General features: G+C 43.0%; 1 protein-coding gene across 1 annotated transcript in view; it reads left to right on the top strand.

The window, feature by feature from the left end:
- Positions 1-23,184, top strand: part of Bmper (BMP binding endothelial regulator) — a 252,291-nt gene that overhangs the window by 221,784 nt on the left and 7,323 nt on the right. Inside the window, exon 14 of the mRNA XM_028872563.2 lies at positions 17,106-17,236. Coding sequence (XP_028728396.1) covers positions 17,106-17,236 — 131 coding nt within the window. The remainder of the gene's footprint in view (positions 1-17,105; positions 17,237-23,184) is intronic.

The following is a 23,184-nucleotide window of genomic DNA, read 5'->3' as shown; positions in this document are numbered from 1 at the left end:
CATCATCAACTACCTCAATATAGTCTATTCACATTGTTAGGTTTTTACACGCCTGGAAAGAGGTATTTTCTTTTTCAGCTCACTCTTAGTTTCTTTAAAAAGAACAAACAGATGAACTGCGTCCTATGACTGGCTGAACAACATCATTTTGCGCCATTATTCAACAGTAGGCAGCCCACAGGTACTTGCATAGGTAGCAATGAAACAGAGCAACCTTTAAATTGACTTAGCAAAAACACTTAGCTACTATTTCACGGCAGGGAAAACAATAATCAATCTTAAGAAAGAACCATCCCAGGACATCATGAGAAATAAAACTACCGTAAACTCATTGGTTGCTGTCAGCACTGATTTTTATGGTTTTTATATGATTGTTTATAGAAAGAATGAGAACTGGTTTCTGCTTTGCACTGAAGTTGAAACCACATCAGTAGTGGAGCTCTGGTCTGCCTGCTGTCACGGCACTAACTTCCTGTTGCAAAGAATGACATTGTGTTCCCAGAACACTAAGGAAGAAACAAGCTTGACCCAACCCTTCACCCCTCCATGACTGTTCAACGTTTTACCTGGGGGCACTGAGCAGGCTTCTGCTATCTCTCAGCAGCCAATGGTTACAATCTTTGCTACACTCTGTTTTCAGAGACCAGTGGTGTCACACTAGTAGATCAAAACTTGCCACACTGAGTATTTGTAGAATTGAAATTGATGTGCTAAAAATTGGAAGTCTGTGTCTTTGTCTACACTCAAGAGTCTGATGCTAAACATATCCCAGGACATCTGCCTGGGTCTCCTGCCAGACCCTGGGCATGTTTAAATATAGCTTACCCTCTCTACTTCTCCTCCTGAGATCAGCTCCTCCTATACATACTTGTGCTCTATGGGCAGACAGAAAGCAGTTTCAAATTCCCAGAGACACTGCTCCAGCATGGGATCCGCCCCTTACATCCTCCACATAGACTTTCATCTTGTGACTTTTAGTCTCGTTTGGAACAAGGACTCGCTGCTCTGACACATCTTCTCCCACTCACAGCCTTTCCTTGAGTCTTTAGCTGATTAATCTCCATGTCATGTCCCATCTCTCCTCCCATCTGCCTTGCTATCCTGGGGTTCTAGCTCATGATCCCCCATGTATTATCCATGTTCATAGCTCAGCCTGCAAGGAGGACCCCATTGCCTGTCACCACCCACCTTTCTGTCCATCCTCCATGTCTTGCTTTCCCCCTTTTCTGTTGCTCACAAATAGGACATGAGGATTGAAACAAAGGTCCATACGTACGTACTGGTTTGAGGGATAATACTTCCTTTCTTCTTGCCTGGGCAAACCTTATTCTTTCTTATTCTTCCTTTAAGCATGACACTCAAACAGACTTTTCTTCCTACTCTTTGACATTATTCCAGAATAGTCTATGATTTTTGTAAACTCCCATGGAAATGTACTTTTATGATATACATCATCCTTGTCCTTTTTTAAAAAACAGTTTATTAGCACATTGCTATTAGCTTGGAGTAGGAGCCCTAATGTGGTCACCTTTGCCCTTTCTGGGAGGTGAACACAATTCTCTACTCAATAGACTTGTTGGAAGAATAAATAAAAGGGAAGAAAGTTTGTACTTAGGTGAGACATCTCTTAGTTGCTAGATGGGAAGGAAAGTAGAGTATAGGAATTAAAAAAAAAAAATAGAATACTTCTGGATGTTATCCTGAAAGTTTTGCTTCTAAGTGGAACATTTTTATTTTATGTCATGTATTTGAGGAAGATGTCATATGGAATCCGCACTAGAATAGGATAATTCTATAATGTAACATAAGGTGGAATCGGAACAAATGGGTGGGAGCGACAGAACACATTTTCTTTTAAAATATGAAAATATAAGGCAACTTCCTGAGAGTTGGATGTGGTAATTGTCTATCACAGGGATGAGATTCCTAAAAAGACACTGAGCTCGTGTCTCAGACAGATGAGCAGAGGGGCGGCCATCTGTCAGAAGGGTTGTAGAAGGGACTGCTGCAGGGAGTCCTTGTCCCTTAAGGTCTGTTGAGACTCTGTGATTCTATAATGCACCATCCAGTCTGCGGCGGGTTCTGAGAACTTGCCATCCTGAACCAAGGTGTGTTGCCATGATCAGTATTATTAAGACCTCCATTCTCTAGAAGAAGAATTAAGAAAATTGAGGAAGGAAACCTCTATAAAGCCAATCCCAACCTCACCTGAAAACTGCTTCTAAATTTCAGTTCTTCTACTTTGAGGAAAAAATAGACCGTCACAAATGTCAGAGCCTAAAACTAAGGACAGAGGACCCGCCATGTTATTATCTTCCCACATGGGTTGGGGAAACTTCACTGACCTTCACCTGACTAAAACTCTAGCTCAGTTGTACTTCAATTTGTCTTCTTTGGGTTCCCATGCAGGGGAGAGGGAGGTCAGGGTAGGGGTGCTATCGCTCTCTAAGGTATCACTCAGTCCTTCCTCAGCTGGAGACATCTGTAACTCTCATTCACTTCTGTTCTCTCTGCTGGAAATTTGCACTGGGATTTTGTTTTCCCTCTTCGGCTATTGATCTAGATGTTGGTCTCCACTGTCATGCTGTGCTCTGCATAGGAATTTTTATGTCCTTCTCCCTCCCTCCTTCCTTCCCTCCCTCCCTCCCTCCCTCCCCCCCCTCTCTCTCTCCATTAGCCACTAGCAGAATAGAAGGACAATTTTTCTCCTGTATGACCTATCCCCCTTCCTCCTTTGTCACCATGGCCATCACTCAGCCAGTTACCCGGTCTCCTGACCTCTTCAGCATCAACATGTTTTCTTGCATGTCTCTTCTCCTTGATCCCTACTTTACCAGTTATTAGAAGAGGGTTGGCCAGGCGGTGGTAGCACACGCCTTTAATCCCAGCACTCAGGAGGATCTCTGTGAGTTCGAGGCCAGCCTGGGTTACCAAGTGAGTCCCAGGAAAGGCACAAAACTACACAGAGAAACCCTGTCTTGAAAAACCAAAAAAAAAAAAAAAAAAAAAAAAAAGAGGGCTGTGAAGAACAGCAAAGCATCCATGGCTTCCTGAGCTGCATTCACTGTGCCTGGGAGTTTTCTTTCAAGGCATCTCCGTTTTCTCTCTCACACAGCTAGCCACCTGAAGGAAGGGTTTTTATGTGGTACCTCACTTATTTTCTACTTTTGACACACTCCATGATGTTTTTTTTTTTTTTTGTCCCTACCACTACCATGAAACTGTTTCTGCAAAAGCCACGCCCGGCCAGCTTGGGTGCCTTGTTCGGATTTTAGATCTCATTCTCTGGGGCGTCAGTTGTGGTGGTTTCATTTTCATGTTTCCCTCACCACTTTACCTTCTGGTTCTCACTGCCCTCTCAGTAGACACTTTGCCTTGTTTGAGTTGTGACCAGTGCTTTCAGGAAATAGGTTGTGAACATCCTCTCTGGACCAGGCACTGCACAGGGCGTAGGGAAATTGGGAAGCAAGGCTGGTCTGACCTGGGGCTCAAGTGAGACCCACCACGTAAGGGCACATTCGTAGATATGATAAAATCCATGCAGGAGTGTCAGAACAAGTCTTGAGGGCCACCTCATCTGGTAGGGGTGTTCCAGAAGCCTTCTCTGAGAAAGCTATTGGGCCACTGCTGAAGACGGGACACATTTTATCCAGAGGCAGTAGAAGAAAAATCTAGGAATAGCGAGTGCTATCGAAGGCAGTGACGGGAGTCCTGAACTAGGCTTTGAGTGCATTTTGCCACTTATTAGCAATACAATATGAAAAACAGCAAATTGTTTTGGGGGTAAGAGTGGTAGGGACTTCCAGGTCTCTCCTAGCTGCTTCTGGAAATAGGCCTTTCTACCTTTTTACTTTTCTGGGGCCTATTAAGAGGCTGGCACTTGGGACAATGGGTTGTGGTGTCTGTAATTTGCCTCTGGAGCCTCTGGTGGCAGAATTCCTTCACTGTGAGTTGAGAATGGCCAATTCAGCCCCGTGGATTGGGTGGGGATAGGCCCTGGGATGGGCAGCTCCCTTTAGAGCCAGCTGACTGATTATCCTTGAGCAGCCATGGCTGTCCAAAGCACAGGTTGTGAAAGGCCTTTCCTTGGGCCACGAATGGATGTGAATACTGGTTTATTTTGGAGCCGAAGGACACAGAAGCCTTGATGAAGGGCCCCCGACATCTGAAAAAGCTCATCCCAGCACCACATCCTCTGGGAACAGCCTCCACTGCTGCCCTTTTATTAAGGCACATGGTGGAGGATTTGTGCCCCTGCGGGTTGTGAGGCCTTGGCAGCCAGCCATTGCCTAATGTGAGAAAGGCCTATGGGAGGACCGGCCTTTGGAAGCAGAGGCGGGTGGCAGCTACTGCATGTGGCTGGGGTGTGGCCTGGGATACTGCATGCTTTCTGTCTCCTCTCCGACTCCCCCAGCCCTTGAGCACACCCCCACTGCTGCCAGACCTATGAGACCTCTGCTGTGATTCAAGAGGCCAAGCTCATGAAGCCCCAGAGTGTAGGACAGAGAAACAGCATCCTGGACCCACAGGAAAGGTGGCATCATGGCCTCTCTTGCCTGTCCTTGACTCTGAGATTCAGCTGGGGCAATGGCAGGTGATTTCTACCTTGTCCCTCACCTACACCTCTCTAGTAATATTTATGGTTCTTTTTTTCTCTTTTTGTTAGAGATTAGCAGCTGGGGATGATGTATCTTGTTATATGCTTTTCTGTGGAACTCAAAGTAAGTGATTGCACAAGGAGGGATTATAATGTTCCCAAGAGCACAGGACTGGGTCGGTAGGTCTGTCTGTCATCCATCCGTCCATCCATCCATCCATCCATCCATCCATCCATCCATCCATCCCTCACTCCAAATATGGTCACCAATCTGACTTACAGCCTCATCAGCAAACCTGCCTGTGACTGAAGTTTATATGGATTTATGGTGGGTACATACCCAGAAACGGAGGTGATAAAGCATTAGGCATATAAATGTCTTTACTTTCTTCTGTTGTGTGGAAGCAGGTTGTGCTTTTAAGTATGTGGTTGAAAATAGCAGATATTTATTTATTTTTGTTTGTTTCCTTGGTGCTACTCTGGTCTCCTCTCTTCCCTCCCCTCTTTTGTTGGAGATAATTGCAGATCCACATGCTGTTGCAAGAGAAATACAGAGAAATTAGCGTGCCTTTTTACCCCACTTCTCACAAAGGTAGCATCTCTATTTCTAATATTTATTTCATGTTTAATTAGCATATAGAGTAATAGGTTTCTCTATGACATTGAAAATTTATGTGTGCATATGTGTGTGCCTTGTGCAGGTGCATGTTTGTGTTCAGGTGATTGTGGTCACATTAAGGCCAAAGAACAACCTTTCTTATCATTCTCAGGCACGCCATCCACCCCTTATTGGCCTGGAGCCCACTAATTAGGCTGGACTAACTGGCCCTCAAGCCCCAGGGATCCTCCCGTCTCTGCTTCCTCAGCACTGAGATTACAAGCATTTGCTACCATGCTGATAGTTTTATGTGAGTTCTGGGGACCGAATGCAGGTCGTTTTACTAGTAAGCCAAGTTCATTACTGACGGAGCCACTTCCCCAACCCCTCCTTATGGAATTTCCATCCATATCTGCTCTGGTTGACTCTGCCCCACCCCCATCTCACTGCCTGCATCCCCCACCTTCTGTGTTTCCTTTCCATGTTTGTGTCGCATGTGCTCTGTTATACTATCCAAGCTGCTTCCTCCCTTGCTGTCCCCTTTCTAGTCTCATGGTCATGTGACTGCCCTTCCTCTAGCTCCCACAGATACACCACCATACAATGCAGAAACTTGCATCTGCATACGCTGCCTTTCCAAGAGATAGTGGTGTCTCCTCCTCCCGGAGACCAAGAAGGCACTTGCTTTCAAATGTTTGTCCAGCACTTTCTGGAGTCCAAGAGCAAGGACACCCTTGCGCCTTGGGCCCAGGACCTCACCTGTCTCCTAGCCCTGTCTCTTTCACCACTATACCAGAAGGTCTGGGGTGAGATGAGAGAGCCTGTAAGTTGACTACCAAGGGCAACTGAAGAGATGACTCAACTATGAAATGAAGCCTCAACAAAATCCCGAGAAAGATCAAGCTCAGAGTGCTTCCAGATTGTTAGGTATGAGGAGTAACCCAGTAGGAGGGCAGGAAAGCTGTGCACCCCTCCCTGGAAGGGGCCCTACTGGACATGGCAAGATCTCTGTGCCCCTTCCTCCCCCCAGTATTTGGGGCTCTGATCTCTTCCCTTTGGCTGTCCATCAGGATACTTTCTAATAGCCATGATAATAGTTAGGGTCAGAATTGAATTACAATAGAGGACAGAGCTGAGAACCTTAGGTGGAGAAAAATCCCCCACATAGTGGCCAGAAGTGTCATGGGATAGCCTGGTCACTTTGGCTTTCCTTCCCTTTACAGTGGAAGATGTTTCTCTTAGGTTGGGCAGGTTGTACTTAAGGATTTTTGTTGTTTTGTTTTCAAGCAAAAATGCATAAAACTCAATTCAATGCTTTAGCAAAAGGAGATTGTTTAAGAGATAGAGTTTAGGCTTCTTCCACTTGTACAAGGACATACTGCACTCGCCCTGACCTCTGGAGGCATGTGCCTCAGAGATTCCCAGCTCCCAGCCTTCTTGGCAGGTGCCAGGGGCAGGCACTCAGATTACAGGACTTTAGTCAACTGGCCCTACAATTGTTTTATGGTGAGAGTGACAGTGATGGATTGAACATGAATTTAAGAGAAAAGTGACTGATTTTCTGCCAGACAGCCATTTTTTTGTGTGTGGTCCTTTATCATTCACCCTCCAAAAAAGTGAGACTTCTCTGATTTAGAAGCAAATGTTGGGATGAAAATTTACTGTTACCAGGTACTCTAACTTGTGGCCACTAGAGGGGGGTAGTGACCAGGTTTCCTTCTGGCTGGTGAGTGAGACCCTCCTTTAACAATATCTGCCAATGAGACTCAGTGAGTTTTTTCTAGAGGAGTGACATTGTAGCAAATATCTGTAATCATGGTCAAGTTCTTCCTGGTACAGCTGTTTCTCACACTTGAGCAAGGACAGCTCATCTTCTAAGAGGTATTTCTTTGTTTTGGAATATTCACTTGACAGTTGCAAACATATATACATTATAATTCATGCTCTCTTACCCTGTGATATTATCTCCTTCATTTCCTCCTGAACTCCTTATTCTTCCCCAATGGCTACACCATTTAAGAAAATGATGCCCCCACCTGAAGCAATCCATAGCTAAGGGGCTATGCCTAACCATATTACAGGTTATACAAGGTGAGCATGCTTCAAAACCTGAAGCTTTTGAGTGCCAATATGATGCCTCAAGTGGAAAGTTCCACAAATTCCACACCTCGCTGCATGGCACAGGTTTTACTTAAACAACAAGTGTACTAAGGGGAATATAAAGCCACTATAGATATGTATGTAGGGTTTATGTAAAACAAAATTAATTTGGGGTTTAGACTTGGCTTTCATGTCTGAAATGTCTGGTTATGTTTAAATAAATGTTTCAAAATCATCTGGAAAAATCTGAAATCCCCAATGCTTCTTGTATCAAGAATGTTGGATTAGGGTTTCTGATCCGGGTATCTTTGGAGTTGTAGCCTAAGTATGAGATAAACGGAAGTTGTGCCAGCATCACCTGTAGGACCAGTGTCATGATAGGCACATGTGGTACGACATACGACCTTATGAGAAGGGGACACCTTTAGGCATGATGGCTGTTAAAATCATAACTCTGATGGACAGATGTACAGAGGACTTCTTTTTAAAATTCACATCCTTATATAAAAATAGAAGATGCTGTGTAGGGGAAGGAAGCTATCCAAAGGGAAGAGGGGACAAGAAAGGTAATGAGAGGGGAAAGGGAGACACGTGTCACATGTCACATGTGCAGAAAGGGGTTGTGGAATGAGGCAAGGTGTATGCACATGAGCAAAGTACAATGATATACATATATGAAAGTTTTATAAAGAGACCTGCTGTTTTATATGATTACTCAAATTAGCTTTAAAAAGTTTTTTTTTAAAAAAAGACTGGTAGGCATTGTCACCTTTAAAAATAAGTTTCTGTAATCACAGAAACCTACATTAGCCCACAAACATCACACCTTCCAATGCAGATCAGATGATAATGGCCACTGTGGTTTCTTATACTCTGCTGGCTTTTGCTATGCAGACAATGCCCTTTGTCTCTCAGGCAGTGCTATGATGATTAAAGAATCAATTTGTGTGAAGTGTATTAGTGCACGCCCAGTATTTCCAGCACACAATGGACAGTGGCAGGAGGATTGAGAGGTAGGTCTACAGCAACCTGGGTTACATAGTGAGACTCTGTCTTACAACGTAGAAAACAAACCAGGATTTCTCAGTATTCGTAGTCTAAAGGAGGCTTTTAAAAAAGTTCTTTGTGTGCAGAATCGTGTAACAAGCATAAGAGTCAGGTGGTTCCAGAAGGGCTTGCTGTAGGTAACTCTAGTCCAGATGGCTTGGTAAGGCTTCTTTTCTTACCTTCCTTGTTACATCTTCATCTTTCTCAAAGCAAGAATGGGGCAGGTTTCAAGGAAGGAAGGACCCTGAAGGCAGGAAGGTAACTATACAAGCTTGAACAAGAACCCCCAAGAAGCAATGGGAGGCTCATTGCAGCCTGGCACACAGTGGCTCATCTCATCCTGGGCTGCTCCAGGAGGCAGGCCTGATCCCTAGAGAACTGGATCCCTAGAAGAAAGAAATGTCATAGCCAGATGGTGTGCCAGACTGTCCTCTAGGCCACACAACTGTCTGGTAAGACTTGTGTGTGTGTGTGTGTGTGTGTGTGTGTGTGTGTGTGTGTGTGTGTGTGTGTTGGGAGGTTGACCCTGTGGCTATCCAATCCAGAATGTGATGATCTGGATACTCTACCCCATGCGTCTTTTTCTTGGAATTTCCTTGTCCTTGTTCTGTAACCAAGCAAATTCCACAGATGCTTAAGGTCCATCTCATGTATCTTACAACAGGAAGGCCTTATGGACACCCAGGCCACACCCCACAGAATCTGTTCACAGCTTTCCAATTGCACTGGCTTTCTGCCATAACCAACTTTATTTGATGTTTAGTCTCTTCTCTTCTCTTCTCTTCACTTCTCTTCTCTTCTCTTCTCTTCTCTTCTCTTCTCTTCTCTTCTTCTTCTTCTTCTTCTTCTTCTTCTTCTTCTTCTTCTTCTTCTTCTCTCTCTCTCTCTCTCTCTCTCTCTCTCTCTCTCTCTCTCTCTCTCTCTTAGTCTATGTGTTTTGCTTTCTGCTTTTGACAAGCACAGGCTCCATGAGTTCATTCCTTTTAGGTAGGAGTCAGCCAAAGGTCTAACTGAGGGCAGGGTGGAGGAGAGAAGTGGTGAGGTTTGGCCCGAGACCAGTTTTGTGTCTGTAGCAAGAAAAGCTGAGTGACTCCCACCTCAGCACTCTGTGGCTCTGTTCACACCCTACAGAGAGGCCAGCCTTGGAGTACTGCCCTAGCAATCTTAGAAGTTCTAATAGTCTGACCAGTACTTGAGCCACAGTGGACAAATGCCAAAATGGTGCCAAGGTGTAGCTGGTCCAGAAAGGATCTGGAAGGAAATAAAAATGTCCTCCTGCTTTGGTTCTGCAAGCTTTCCTGCCCTTTCATTAACAACCTAACTAAGCACCTCACACCTCGGCCCATGTCATTGAATCCGGTAACCTCAATTGTCATGTTACAGTACTGTTTTCCCTCTTGATCATTGGATGGCCAAAGGAAAAGCATGTTTAAGTGTCTGCGTAGTTTCGAGGAGGATATTTACAGCTGCTACCTGGATGAATTTGTTGTGGTGGTGGTTGTTTTTTATGCTTTATGTGATAACGGATATCTCACCTTACCTTTGTTACCAAATCTAGATGCTTCTTTGAAACGTGGGTTAGATCGATGAGGCAGAATTTTAAGGGTTCAAGTGCAGGTGAAGCTGGTAGTAGTCTCATGGTGACTGACCCTCTTGGCCAGGGCTGTCTCCCATCACTTCTCTTTGGCCTCTTCTCCTCATTTCCCAGGGACCAACCAGCCTCAGCTAGTTCGACCGGCTTCTGAGAACTTCGCAGACATGAGTAACTAGATCAGTCGTGGCCACATGCAGTTCTCTCATTCTCCTCCTGCTGCCAAGTGTTGCCCCCTTAGTCCTTAGTCTCAGGAAAGATGATCTGTAGGTCGACAGACACAGACCAGCCAAAGTCCCTCCCTGGTAGTGGAGGAGAAAGCGCTCCTCTGTGGCTGACCACTGTCTCTGCTGACTTGATTGCTGTTCTCCTGGAAGCAGAGCAAAGATTCCCAAAGGTTAATCCTTCTTCCCTTTTATCACATTGTCTGGAAGCAGAGGCACTCATCACCATGCATCACAAGTGGCTCTTATTACCAGCAAAGGCAGAGGGAGGAGGGCTTGGCTTTGCCGTTGCTAGGAAGCATAGCCATGTTTATTTTAGCAGTACTAGAAGCTTTTTAATAACACAGAATGCTATAGGTTATTCTTACCATAATGAACATGTGCTTTTCTGGAAATACATTAAAGCAGATTTATCTCATCATGTCCTGTTTTCCAACAGTCACTAAATTAAGAAAAAAAATCATCTAGGAGATAGGACTGGGTTGTAAGAAGCTCCAAATAAAAACAAAAGCAGAAAGGATTCCCACAGAAGCAGCTTATTTGTGGGTCTTATGTAGTCATGGTCTGTGAAACAAATGCTGAACCCTGTGGGGGGACCCCCCCCCCGTTGTGTAGCCATGGCCTATGAGGAAGTGCTGAACCCTGTGAGCCCCCTCCCCTATGTATAGCCATGGTCTGTGAGGGAAGTGCTGAACCCTGTGAGTCCTACAAGGTAATCGCACCTCTTTCATCTGTGCTTTATGCTTTTCTGGATACTAACAAAGCTACATGTTCAAAATATTGCCTAGATCTAGAAGAACTAGACACATTCCTCATCTGCAAGAGAAAAGAAAGTTATATAAGTCTAAGCACCCACCACAGGTGCCATGAGCCTGGGGCTCAGGAGTGTGTGGCTATCCTTTCCAGGGCTAGTCAGGGAGAACATGTGAGGAATTTGAACTGAGCTTGAAAGGACTGAATCATCAAGCAAGTAAACAAACAAACGAAGCAGCCTAGCAAGGTAGGAAGGTGACCCAGGGTTGATGGGATGCTCTCTATGATCTGGTAAATGTAAAGGAGTAAGAGTAGTAGACTGAACTCTAGGTTTCTAGGGATCTTGATTTGATGCCAAGAAATGGGAACTTTCCTTTTTGTTGTTTTTAAGAGAGGATCCCACTATGTAGCCCAGGCTGGCATTGAATTGGTGTCTCTTCTGATTCTGCTCTCCAATCATTAGGATGAGCATCCTTTTAATGTACCAGTTAGAAGGCAGGGGTGACCTTGATTCTATCTGACTACAATTAGGAATCTTTCTATGATTACAAGGGTAACTTCTCCTGTTCTAATGGAGCTGAGTTCTGGAAAGTACCACTCAAGAGAACCTTCTATGTTTATGAAAAGGTTATGAATTGTCCATTACAGTGGTCACCAGGCAAGTGTGTCTAGTATGACTATACAAATGGACTGAAACTTTATTTCACTGTGATTTACTATTTAGACAGCCAAGTAGGGCCAGTGGCTACAACCTTTGAGCTTTGCTGAGGTAGTAGTGGTGGTGTTGGTTTCCCTGCCAAGAAATTGGGATGAATTTGACTTCAGAGAGGGATCTGATCACAGATGGTGGACCTGGGGTTGATAATGAGTTGAAATATTAAGACATGTTTTCAAGGAGTCAGTGAACTACTAACACACACACACACACACACACACACACACACACACACACACACACACATGAGATGGCCTGTGCTGACATGCTGTTACTCGTGTCACTCTTGCCATTTTGCTGGCATGATTGTCTGTGTGAACCTTACACACAGAGCCTGCAGGAACATACCAGGAGCCAGGTGCATGAATCAGAAAAATCTACTTCTATATACACTACAAAAGATGGATATATGGATGGAAAGTACACTGTAAAGAGAATGCTTGAGGCCCAAGTCCTTGGTAGTTTTTATTTATATCATACATATAATATGTATGTAAATGTGCATATATGTATATGTTAGTGTAAAAGATAGTTTATTGCAGAGTAAAGAGGAGCACTCTTGGGGAGTAAGAGTAGACAGTAGTCAAAGAGATCGTCATGCTGATCCACATTCAAAGCAGATTACTTCCCTGAGGTGTTTTCTTATGAAATTAATGGACATGCCCATTTGAATTGAGCCTTACAGGGGAGTCTTTATTCTTTAAGGAAACCTCCAGTTAAATAATATTCTTATAAGATTCATATGGTTATCTGTTAGTGAAATTCTGGGCCAGGGATATGACTCAGTTCCCATTATTTTGACTCCTACTTTGAGTCCTACAGTTGCAGTCTTTGAATTTTACAAGTTGTTAACTATGAAAGAGGGTCCAGTCCTAATGACATTGAATCTTGCTAATATCAAACTCAGTATATAACCATCCCCTTAAGAATTGAAACTCAGAATCATTCAGGAGTTGGGAATCAAGTTAATCTGACTACTTCTGGTTGAAATGGGCATAGAAAGGTTTAAGGACTCCACTCTCCACTCTTGGTAACTCACAGGCCTTGGAGAACAATCAAAGAGACACAAATACATGGACTCAGACTGCTGAAGGGTCTTCTGAAGATGAATAGATTGTACCTGAGAACAGACAAAATAAGACAGCAGTTAGATACACAAGGTCTGAAGACTCCAACAACCACTACTGAGATTGTGATGAGTGTAACCCCTTCATCATGAAAATCTGAAGCTCCAAGTCTAGAGCTGCTTGCTAGAAGGGATGGTGGTGTTAACATGGCTTGAATTTTACTTTGTAGCCAGGCCATAAGAAAATACCCATTTAGCAACCTAGGTTAAGATGAAGAAACTTGCTTTGGCTGGATTAATATACTACTGTAATCAATTCCTGGTATCCCCTTAAAGAAGAGCTGACCACCATAGAAATCAGGAAGTTCTCGAAGAGGGAAGGAGTTCACTGACCCAAAGTTACCTTTTCTACTGTTTTGGGCCCATACAAGGAATTAGTTTTCATTTCATTTCACTTCCAATATAGGAAGTCAGAGACCAATAAGCACACAAATGTCCCTGAGCAAAAGACGACAAGCAAGGCATGGCTTTTAGAGAATGATGAGCAAACAGTAAAACTCTTATTCATCTGCTCATTTGAATAGGTTTTGAGGTCTCTTGGGCATTGAGTTTCCCAAGGGTCTATGGGAGATACTTCATCTGGGAGATTTCCTTTCCAAGATTTCAATCAGGACTGATGAATCCAGCTGGCAGTTTCTGAACCCTTGATGATTGCATCTTCATGATTAACCCAAGGCTCCATCTCATTGATGATTATGTTTGAGTTAGAAGCCAACTGGCACAGGGGGTTTCCTCATTCCAGGAACAACATCTGGGATTCTGGTCTGGAGTGCTTTTAATCTCAGAGCAGTGACCTTCCAGGACCCTATCTTGTCACACCAAGGGCAAGGGGCCTTATGAGGATGCCTAGTCTCCAGTCGGTTTCTCCTCTACTGGCTTGTTTGGTGACAGACACAACATTTATTTTTTAGTCTATTTTCTCTGGGAGAGAAGCCAGAAGGGGATCTTAAATCTCCCTATAAGAATTCAGAAGTTCTATAAGTATTTATTTTTTCTTTTTCTAGTAGTTCTGGCATCTTTCCCCCATCTCTGTCTTCTATATTCCTGTTGTTGTGAAGCCGTTTACAGAGAAAACCCAAAGAGGAGTCAGGTAGTTCGACCTTCAGATCCTTTCTGGCGAAGCTCAGTGTAGGCAGTCTGTCTCCCCATTGGCACAATGACAGCTGAGTCTCTTGACAAACTCCTCATTTATTAGAACACAACCATGACAAAGGAATGTTGTAAAAGCAGAACCATAAAAGCAATAAATCGCAGCAACATTAAGTCATTAAAATCTTGCTACTTAAGATATAACATGGTTATATACATTATATAATATTGATGTCTATCAATTAAAGAAATGACAATAATGTCCCAGAAATGTGTATCAGTTCAGTGCCTCATGTCATAAACTACATTTTCCAACACTGAATTATTAAGTGTGATAAACATGAATGGAACAGTTGAGTAACAGTCATTCCCTCTCCTGAAGTTGATTTGAAGTGCATTTCAAGATGCTTTTAGTTTTCTGGTAATAAATTCCTTTGTAACCAGCAAAAGTATACATAATTATTTTGTTATCTGTCCCATCTGTCTGGATGTAAAGTTCTTAGTATCAGGAGAGTGGTGTGAAGACAGCATAAAGTGAATCTAATCTAAGTCTATCAACAGTCCCAATATAGACTAGGAATATTTCAGTGGAATTATTTAAAAACTAAGACCAATAAATGGACACTGTGAATTTCTCTGATTGTTTACCCTATCATACAACTCTAGTTCCTAAATTGTGATTTTAAATATAAATGCATTCTATGCTTCTTTTGATATTTTTTTAGACATGAGATGTATTAATTGTAGAGAGTTAAAAAATGAGAGCTATAATTATGCCTCCCAAGAGAGCCATTATGAATACTTAGTATTGATATTTTATTTAAAGCATATCTATTTTCATTTATTTTGTTTCTGTGATTATACAATATTGAATTTTATACTGCTTGTCCCCCTGTTAATCTACCCTGAATATTTTCCATATTTTAACATTTCCAAAACATCAGTGCAATAGCTGTAGAGTACGTCATTGGACAGTCACCAAAGTTTGTTTTAATGGGCCCCTGTTGTGGGCAGGGTAGGTTATTGCCCTCTTTCTTAGAATCCATTGTTCTGGAAATCCTTATATCTGAAGTCTCTGTTTACATGGATTACGAGTCTTGTAGGTATACAATTTCCCAGTTGAAAATAAGAATCTTTATTTGGACCTTGTCTTTCCCATATAACTCCATCATTTCCCAGGTCCATTAGATGCCATTTTGCCTGTACCATGCCAGTGAGTCTGTGTGTCCATGGGAAAGACCTCTGCACAGGCCACAAAAAGGGAGACAAAAGCCTATTATAGATGTAAGGCGAGAACGACAATAGAGGAGAGCCTGGGTCCACCAAGCACGCTCTTTGTAAAGTCTGAGCGTGAAGTTGATAGGTGTGGGGTTTCTGGAACGAACACTGAAACATGAAAGGAAACAAGATCCATTAGAAGGATGCACAGGCAACATGGATTAGCTACTTTAAGAGCAAGATTAATCTGGCTTTTCTTTGGAAATGTAGAGACACCATCCAGTGCAAAGACACCACCCTGTGTTCAGTGCCTGGATACATTGGCTAGACTATGATTTTATAGGATTTCTGTAGTGAAGGTGGGTCAAAGTATGAAGAAATGCAGCTTTGATCACCACAGAAAGGAGAGAGATCCATTTCTCAGTTGTGGCCTTTGTGTCTAAGGCAGTAGTCATCTGTGAAGTGCAAAAGGCTCTTCTTGTTTCTACCCTGGGTCCCTTTGTCTCCATTAGTCCCCATCTCTGAAGACTGTTTCAATGCTGGACTACCCAGTTATACTGCACTACCATAGACTTTTAAAATATAGTTTCTGCTCTTTCATTCTTATTTATAACCAGGTGCTATATATACCAACTAGCACCTAGTGCTAACTGGCCTCTCTCTACAACCAGTAGATCATGTGCCTCACAGTGTGTTGACACTGGATGGCCATGGCCCAAATACTTTTCAGGTTCATATGTGTCATTAAAATCTTGATTATTTTTATTCATTCAGCCTTGAAATTGGTTCAGCAAGGAAGGAAATTGCTGAACAAAGACATGAAAAAAGTAAGATAGCTTAATTATATTAATCTTGGGAGTTCCCTTACATTCAACTCAAAATTGTTGAATGCTGTATTTGCCTATAGAGGTGAGGACTGTAGCATGATATAATAAGGGTAGAATGCTCAAAGTCAGGAAGCAGAATTTGATTTGCTCTTTCACTGGTTAAAAGTGTGAATGTGGGCACATCTGTTTGAGTAAAATGATCCCTTCATTTATAACACTGGAATGCTACTCAGTAGGCCTTGTTTATTATTCTGTGACAGATAATCTGCCAAAGTATTTTGTAATCTGTAATATTCTATCATGATGCAAATTCATTATGTCTGTCTAGTTGAGATGTTTGAGAACTTGTTTGCCTTTAAACATATTTCAGCTTAATTGATATCTTGGCCATTCATTTTCATATTTAACCTTCAATCCTCTTCCTTGCTCAACCTAATTAAGTATTGGAAATGCTTGCTTTTTTGGGAATTCATTATTCTGTATCCTGAAGATGAGACTGGGGTGCAAGACATTGCAAGAGCAAATGCTAATTGCACATCCCAACGCCATGGGCTTTCATGCTTTTATCAAATTGCTCAGTGTTCTTGGCTTTGTTACAGTAGAGTCGACCATTCTTCTTTTTTTGTAATTTATTTATTTTTATTTTGTGTACATTGGTGTTTTGCCTGCATGTATGTCTGTGTGAGGGTGTCAGGTCTTGAAGTTACAGACAGTTGTGAGCTGCCATGTGGGTGAACCCTGAGCCTCTGGAAGAGCGGTCAGTGCTCTTGACCATCTCTCCAGCCAACCATTCTTGTGTCATTACAGTCACAAATGCCAGCATGTTGATGATGCCTGTGCTCCAGGAGCTGCCTTGTCAGTAGGGCAGCCTCTAGGTCCGGTGGCTGTTTACAGCCATGGTATTAAGATTAAGTCAAATCGGATATTTAGTTGCCCATTGGCTCCAGCCATATGCCAAGTCTTCAGTGGCCAGATACAGGTAGTGGCTAATTCTTTGAACAGCAGGAATATTAAAACATTTTTGACATAGCAACAAGTTCTTTGGGATAGTCCTCTCAAAGAAACAAAACCCGATTATCACAGTGTTCAGAGGCGTTAAGCACTAAGATTGCCTACAGAATATTTGTACTAATTCCTACGTATCTATTTTCAGGATTATCATTTCAAGTCCCTGATAATTTGATATATTAAAATGTTATTTTCTCTCTTGTGACCAATAGGTCCTGTGTGACAGACATGTGTGAATGTCCAGTCCATAAAAACTGTTATTGTGAGTCATTTCTGGCATACACCCGTGCCTGCCAGAGAGAAGGCATCAAAGTGCACTGGGAGCCTCAGCAGAGCTGTGCAGGTAAGAGAGCCCCGGATGATCCATCTAACAGTAGGTCACTGCCATGGCCAGGATAGCAATGGGATGGAAGGGGGAGGGGAGCATGTCGATGCTGCTGTGAACAAGCCATATCCGTTCTTGACCATAGGGACATCCCATCGTTGCTCCAACTGGATTGCAACTTGATAAAACACAGGAGCTTCCCATGGGGTGGAGGAGACAGCTTTTAAGACAAATGCTCTGTGACATGCACATTTTAACAATTTAAGGATTTCCACTGTTGCAAAATCCTCCCAACTTCAAGCTAACAGCTGGATATGCTTAGGACATGGACAGTCACAATTAGCTTAGATCATGTGTGGAATGAAGGAGATTCAGGACCATCACGGTTATCTAAGGTCTTCAGGATAAACATGCTTAGTTAAAATAGATTGTTGGATAATCCCCAGGAGAATTTTTCATTCCCTTGGAGAAGACAGATTCCTACAGCAGTGCTTATTAGCTATTTGTCCTCATTAATTAGATACATGTAAAATAGATGCCTCTTTTCACTGAAAAATATTACATGGTGGCTAAGCGCTGGGCATTGTGCTATGTGCTGTGGGTACTTTGATGATTGTAAGTGGTGAGTTTCTTGTCAGTGAAGTGCTGCTTTCTTGTGAGAGAAGAAGACAAAAACAATAACTTACAATAAACACTTACAAATGGTAGTTAAGTGTGAAGAAAGAAACAGACAGTGCAGAGTTGTAGGAAGCAAATGGAAAAAGCGTGGGTAGCTACTTGGACAGTATAAACAGGAAGGCTTTCTTCATAGAGATGGTGCTTTCACGTGACACTGAGGGACTGAGGGAGTCAGGACAAACAACCCACGCACAAGAACCAGGTTGAACATCCACAAAGCAGCAAAGACAAACCAACCAACCAACCCAGGGTTTCTCACACTAGAAAGGAGTCCGTTCTGGCCTGATCTTGATGTTCCTAGGACAGGGAGCACAAATGGCGATGGGTGGAGAGGAGGCTGGAATGCACACGCTTTCCAGACCTTGGAAAGGAAGCTAGCTTTTGTTTTAGGAAAAGTGGAAGCCAGTGGGGGCTTAAGAAAGTTTGTTTTACAAAGTTTAGCGCATAGAAATAGAGTGGAGGGAGTCCATAATGAACACAGGTGGCCGAGGAAGGACTATTGAATAAGTTGCGGTATAAAATGGATGGCGTCTTGGATTAAGATAATGGTTATGTCCATTTTGGGGGGAAGGGACTGTTATGGAATTTCACCACATCAAGGTGTGAATATTAGTGATATGTGCATGGAGCATCCTGAAAAGTGTCCAGCTCACAGATGTACAGTCAGTGACAGCCAGTACTGTTAGAGTTGAAGGTGACAAGGCTGAATATGTGTCATCTAAGCTCAAGTGCTGGGGAACTTTTCAGTATAAAGGGCCAGATTTGCCAAGAATTAAAAAGCCTGGGGTTTGTGTAAATGTGAGGTAGTCCTAACAGCCTTAGTTGAGATCTTCAGTGAGAAGGCAGTTTATGGTATTGCTAGCTTCAGAGTGTCTTCATTAGTGAAACATAGGAGAGGCAATCTGGTTCAAAGAACAGTCAATATTTCCCTTGACTGTGTGTTTGCAGTGTATAGGCACTGTACCCACTTGAAACAGTAAGTCTCAACCTAGCTAGAATTAGAATCACTGAGAGGTTAAAAGCCACACCAGGATCCCCATGTACAGATAGCCTACTTCAGTTGGCCTACATACCCCTAAGAACTTCCCAGGCAGGTGACTTTTACCTACAGCACTCAGAAAGAGATCATAGTATTTTATCTACCTTTGATAGACCATCAATTTTGCTCTCAACTTTGAAAATCCAAGTATAACTTTTTATATCGGAGTTCCCTTTCCACTCACAGTGCTTCTTTTCATAGGGATGTATTAATCTTATAAGAGTAACTCACATTATGATTTAGCTGAGACTAATGGGAAGAGATGCAAGCTCTAACCTAAGGCTCCTATGCTAGGTCACATTTGAGAGTGATGCTTGTTTAGGATTGGATCTTTTTAGCCATCATTAGTAATCTTAGCTCCTTGGTTTTGGGTTCTCCTTCCTTCAAATCTTCCAGAAAAATGAATAGAATAGATGGAGGCAAGCAGCTATCCATCCTGATATAATAGAGGGCTCAGCAGAATTCTATCCGTTTTATTAGCTGTTCAGATGCTTTGGTTTGGATCCTATTAGATACAGGATATATGAACCCTCTCCTCCTGGCCCAGGGCTGTACTTAGCATCATTCCAGTGCACACATTGCATTTGAGGACTATACTTTTCATGTCAGCATATTCATTTTAGGGACTGAATTTCTGAAGCTAAAATTACTTTAAAATAGAAAAGGAATATGGTCCCAATGTCAATCCCACAGATATGAGGAGAAAGACCATCAATCCAAATTATGGCCAAATTAAGTAAAGCAAGCAATAAACTAAAGCAACGTGTGTGTGTGTGTGTGTGTGTGTGTGTGTGTGTGTGTGTGTGTGTGTATGTGTGTGTTGTGTGTGTGTGTGTGTGTGTGTTGTGTGTGTGTGTGTGTGTGTGTGTGTGTGTGTGTGTATGTGTGTTGTGTGCATGTGTGTCTACATAGACTGTCTTTCCCTAAAGGCAGGGCTCAAGAGATCAGCATTAGACATGGGTGAGATAAGGGTTTTTATAATCCAGCAGTAGGGGGTTTTCAAATGGGGACTTGGCAGACAATAGGTGGGGTTACAGAAGCAGACATAAGCATAGCAAGTTGCTCATAATAACCTTCTGAAACAAAGGCATGGCTGCAAGGTGGTCATAACAAGCTCATCACAACAAGGAGGTCACAACAGGGTCATCATAATAAGGTGGCTATAACAACAGGTGGCCATAATGACCTTTTGAAACAAACACATGGTTGCAGTCTCCTGGAACAGGCAGTACAGAACCATTTGAAGTTAAGGTTATAGGTGGGGCATAGCCCAATCCTTGGGAGACAGATTTAATCATAAACAGAAATGAACCTGGTTTGGCTTTACTATAAGATGGCTTTCAAGCCTAAGATAGGGGCAATCTGGTTTGTCACCTGAAAGGTTCTATTTACTTTTCAAAATTAATGGAGCCATCTGTCTGAAGTATAACTCCATCAGAGCGTGCATACACACACACACACACACACACACACACACACACACACACACACACGCGCGCGCGCGCGCGCGCGCGCACATGCACCACAGACTTCCACAGATTGTCAGTTGCTACACTGAAAAAATAGATTTGCAGCTCTTGGTGCTTCTCTCATAGAGTTTTGTTCGGGTCCATTTAGAATATTGAAGACTGTAACAATACAATTTACTTGTTTTCAGCTTCCAGGTTCCCTGACTCATGATAGCACTCATGGATACTAAGACTAAAAGTGTTTTCTAGTGTAAAAAACTTGGGAGGTGAAGAAATAAGAAACAAACGAGGCAGGAAACTGAGTGAACAAGTGACATTTTAAAGTTTCCCCTGGATTTTAACCCTATCATTGCTGTTGACATGCCACTATTTGTGCCAAGAAGGACCAATAGAATTCTGATTAAGCCTGGGAATTGATAAATAAAAGTTAACCATGCTAAGAACTATAGTGAATGTTTATGTGTTTAATAACAACTATTTTTATATTCTGTTATTTTCTAAGCACCTTCCCTTTGATGAGGAATGTACTAGAATTTTATATTGTATTGTATCTTATCTCATGCCCATGAAAACCATATGGTAAGAACTCTACCACGTTTTAGTTTTATTGATAAGATATTGAGACTTAGAATACTTCAGCAATTCTATAGAAATTGAGGAAGACAATGAGAAAGCTGGGTGTCAAACCTAAGTTAATTGATACCACTGTAAGAACACAGAGAAGCAGGAGAACTCAAGTGTAAGGTTGAATACAGCTGGCTCTGATTTACACACACACACACACACACACTTTTATTGATTCTTTATGGATTTCACATCATGCATTCCGATCTAATTTATCTTCCTGTCCCCTGGAATCCACCCTCTGCCCTTGCAGCCTCTCTGCCCCACCATAAAACAAAACCAAATTTATAAGAAAAACCAAAACCCCAACAAAACAAAGAAACAAAACCAAACCCCAAACAAAAGAAGAAGAACCTTGTCATGGAAGCTGTAGTGTGGCCCAGTGAGTCACATAGTTTACCCTTTAGTCCATTCAGCTTTACTTACAAGTGTTCATTGCCTGGAGTCATTGGTCTGGCTAGAGGCCTCCAGCTTCTGCTACACCACTGATAAGGGATCTCACTGGTGTTCCTCTTGGATATCCTGTTGTTGTCCTGTGTCATGGAGGTCCTGCAGTTTTGGATCTATAGATTTGTCCCCTTCACATGCTCCAACAGTTCATAGATTTGGTGGATTTGGGGGTGGGCTAACTCATAGCCCTGGTTCTGGGCCTGGGTAGTAGCTGGGTAGGTCAGCCCACCTGTTTTCCTTCATGGTCACTACCTGGGCGAGCTCTCCAGCACCCTAGCTCACCCAGTGCAGCCTGCAGCAAGGAGTGGGGCCAGTTCTCTCACTCACATCATCAGGGCCAGTACTACTGTTTTGCCCAGGCGAGATGCAGGGCCTTCTCTCCCGATTGCTGTAGGGGGCATGGGAGCAGGGGTCAGCTCTCACACAGTGAGGGCTGGCTCATCTGTGGATTCAACAACAGGGTCAGCTTGAGTGTGCTGCCCAGGCAGGGTGCCAACTGGGTCTTTATTAACATGAGTCACTTGATTTCAGGTAGCTGTTCCTTAGGACCATCTGAGTCCATACATTTGTTGGGGTACTGTCTCTTGGATCTTGCACTGACATCCTCAGCAGAATATCGGCCACCCACCTACCGTGGACAGTAGTTGCCACTGTACATTCACTAACAGATTCACTAGATGGGAGAGGTGCTGGGGAAGGCGGCTTCTCATTCTTCTACAATGCCGTGGATGTTGTGTTGTTTGAGCAGTTGTTTTCTTCCTTGTTTGGCTCTGCAATGCACAGTTGTTTGTGGTTCCTCCCCTGCATCCACTCTGCCTTGATGCTATATCTGGGACTTTTCTTTGGCTGACTGGATGTCCCCCGTGAATTCAAGAGGTGTAGTTGGACAATGTGACCTCAGCATCCCGGGGACAGTGGAGCTTAGAAACAGCCTAGTTGCACACAGTACAGAGAGTGGCTTATTGAACACATTGGTAAACTCGAATGTAACACCTTTTTGTATCACTGTGGCTGGTGAATGTCCCTGGAGGATACAGGAATACTAAGCCTTGAGACTTTGGCAGTTTCCTAATCTGAAAAAGGAAGAAAAATAAGAAAAAAAAAAAGATTTAACCAAATGCAATCTTTCAAAAGCATGCATACAAACCAAATCATATGTATGTTTAAAACTTGTCTTTTGTCTTTTATAAGCTTGAAAAGCAAATGGATTCACAGAGGGTAAACCAGGGCTCCAGTCGGTACTTGCTTTCTAGGATCATCTGAACATAGTGCCGAAATGAAGATAAATCTGATAGCGTCATTCCGCTGGTTAAAAGCCTTCTAAGCTTTATGTTTGCAGGTTGTCGTGAGGGCTTCAGCGTTCTCTGGCCCTGGGCTGGTTCTCTTCCTTTCTCTATCATCATGTTCCTTCCCCAGCCTACTCACCTCCAAGGATCATCCATCCCCTCCTCCAAGGCACACTGACTTAAACCATGACATCTTCATGTGCTACCTGATCTTGTCGCTGCTAATGTCTGATTTTCGTATTTCTCTGGGAAGCTCTTTCTAATGTTGTCCGTCTCACAAGTTTCTACGGATCATTGCTTTGCACTGCTAGTATTCAAACCCAGGGCTTCGAATGTGCTAATTGGATACTGAACTGTGTCATCAGCCCTTTGCTTGCTTTCAATTACCTCAATGGCATTATTTTCTCTACAGTCTCCCTC

This window comes from Peromyscus leucopus, chromosome 7 (genome assembly GCF_004664715.2).
Source record: "Peromyscus leucopus breed LL Stock chromosome 7, UCI_PerLeu_2.1, whole genome shotgun sequence".
NCBI lineage: Eukaryota > Metazoa > Chordata > Mammalia > Rodentia > Cricetidae > Peromyscus > Peromyscus leucopus.
This window is presented reverse-complemented; position numbering and strand designations above follow the sequence as displayed.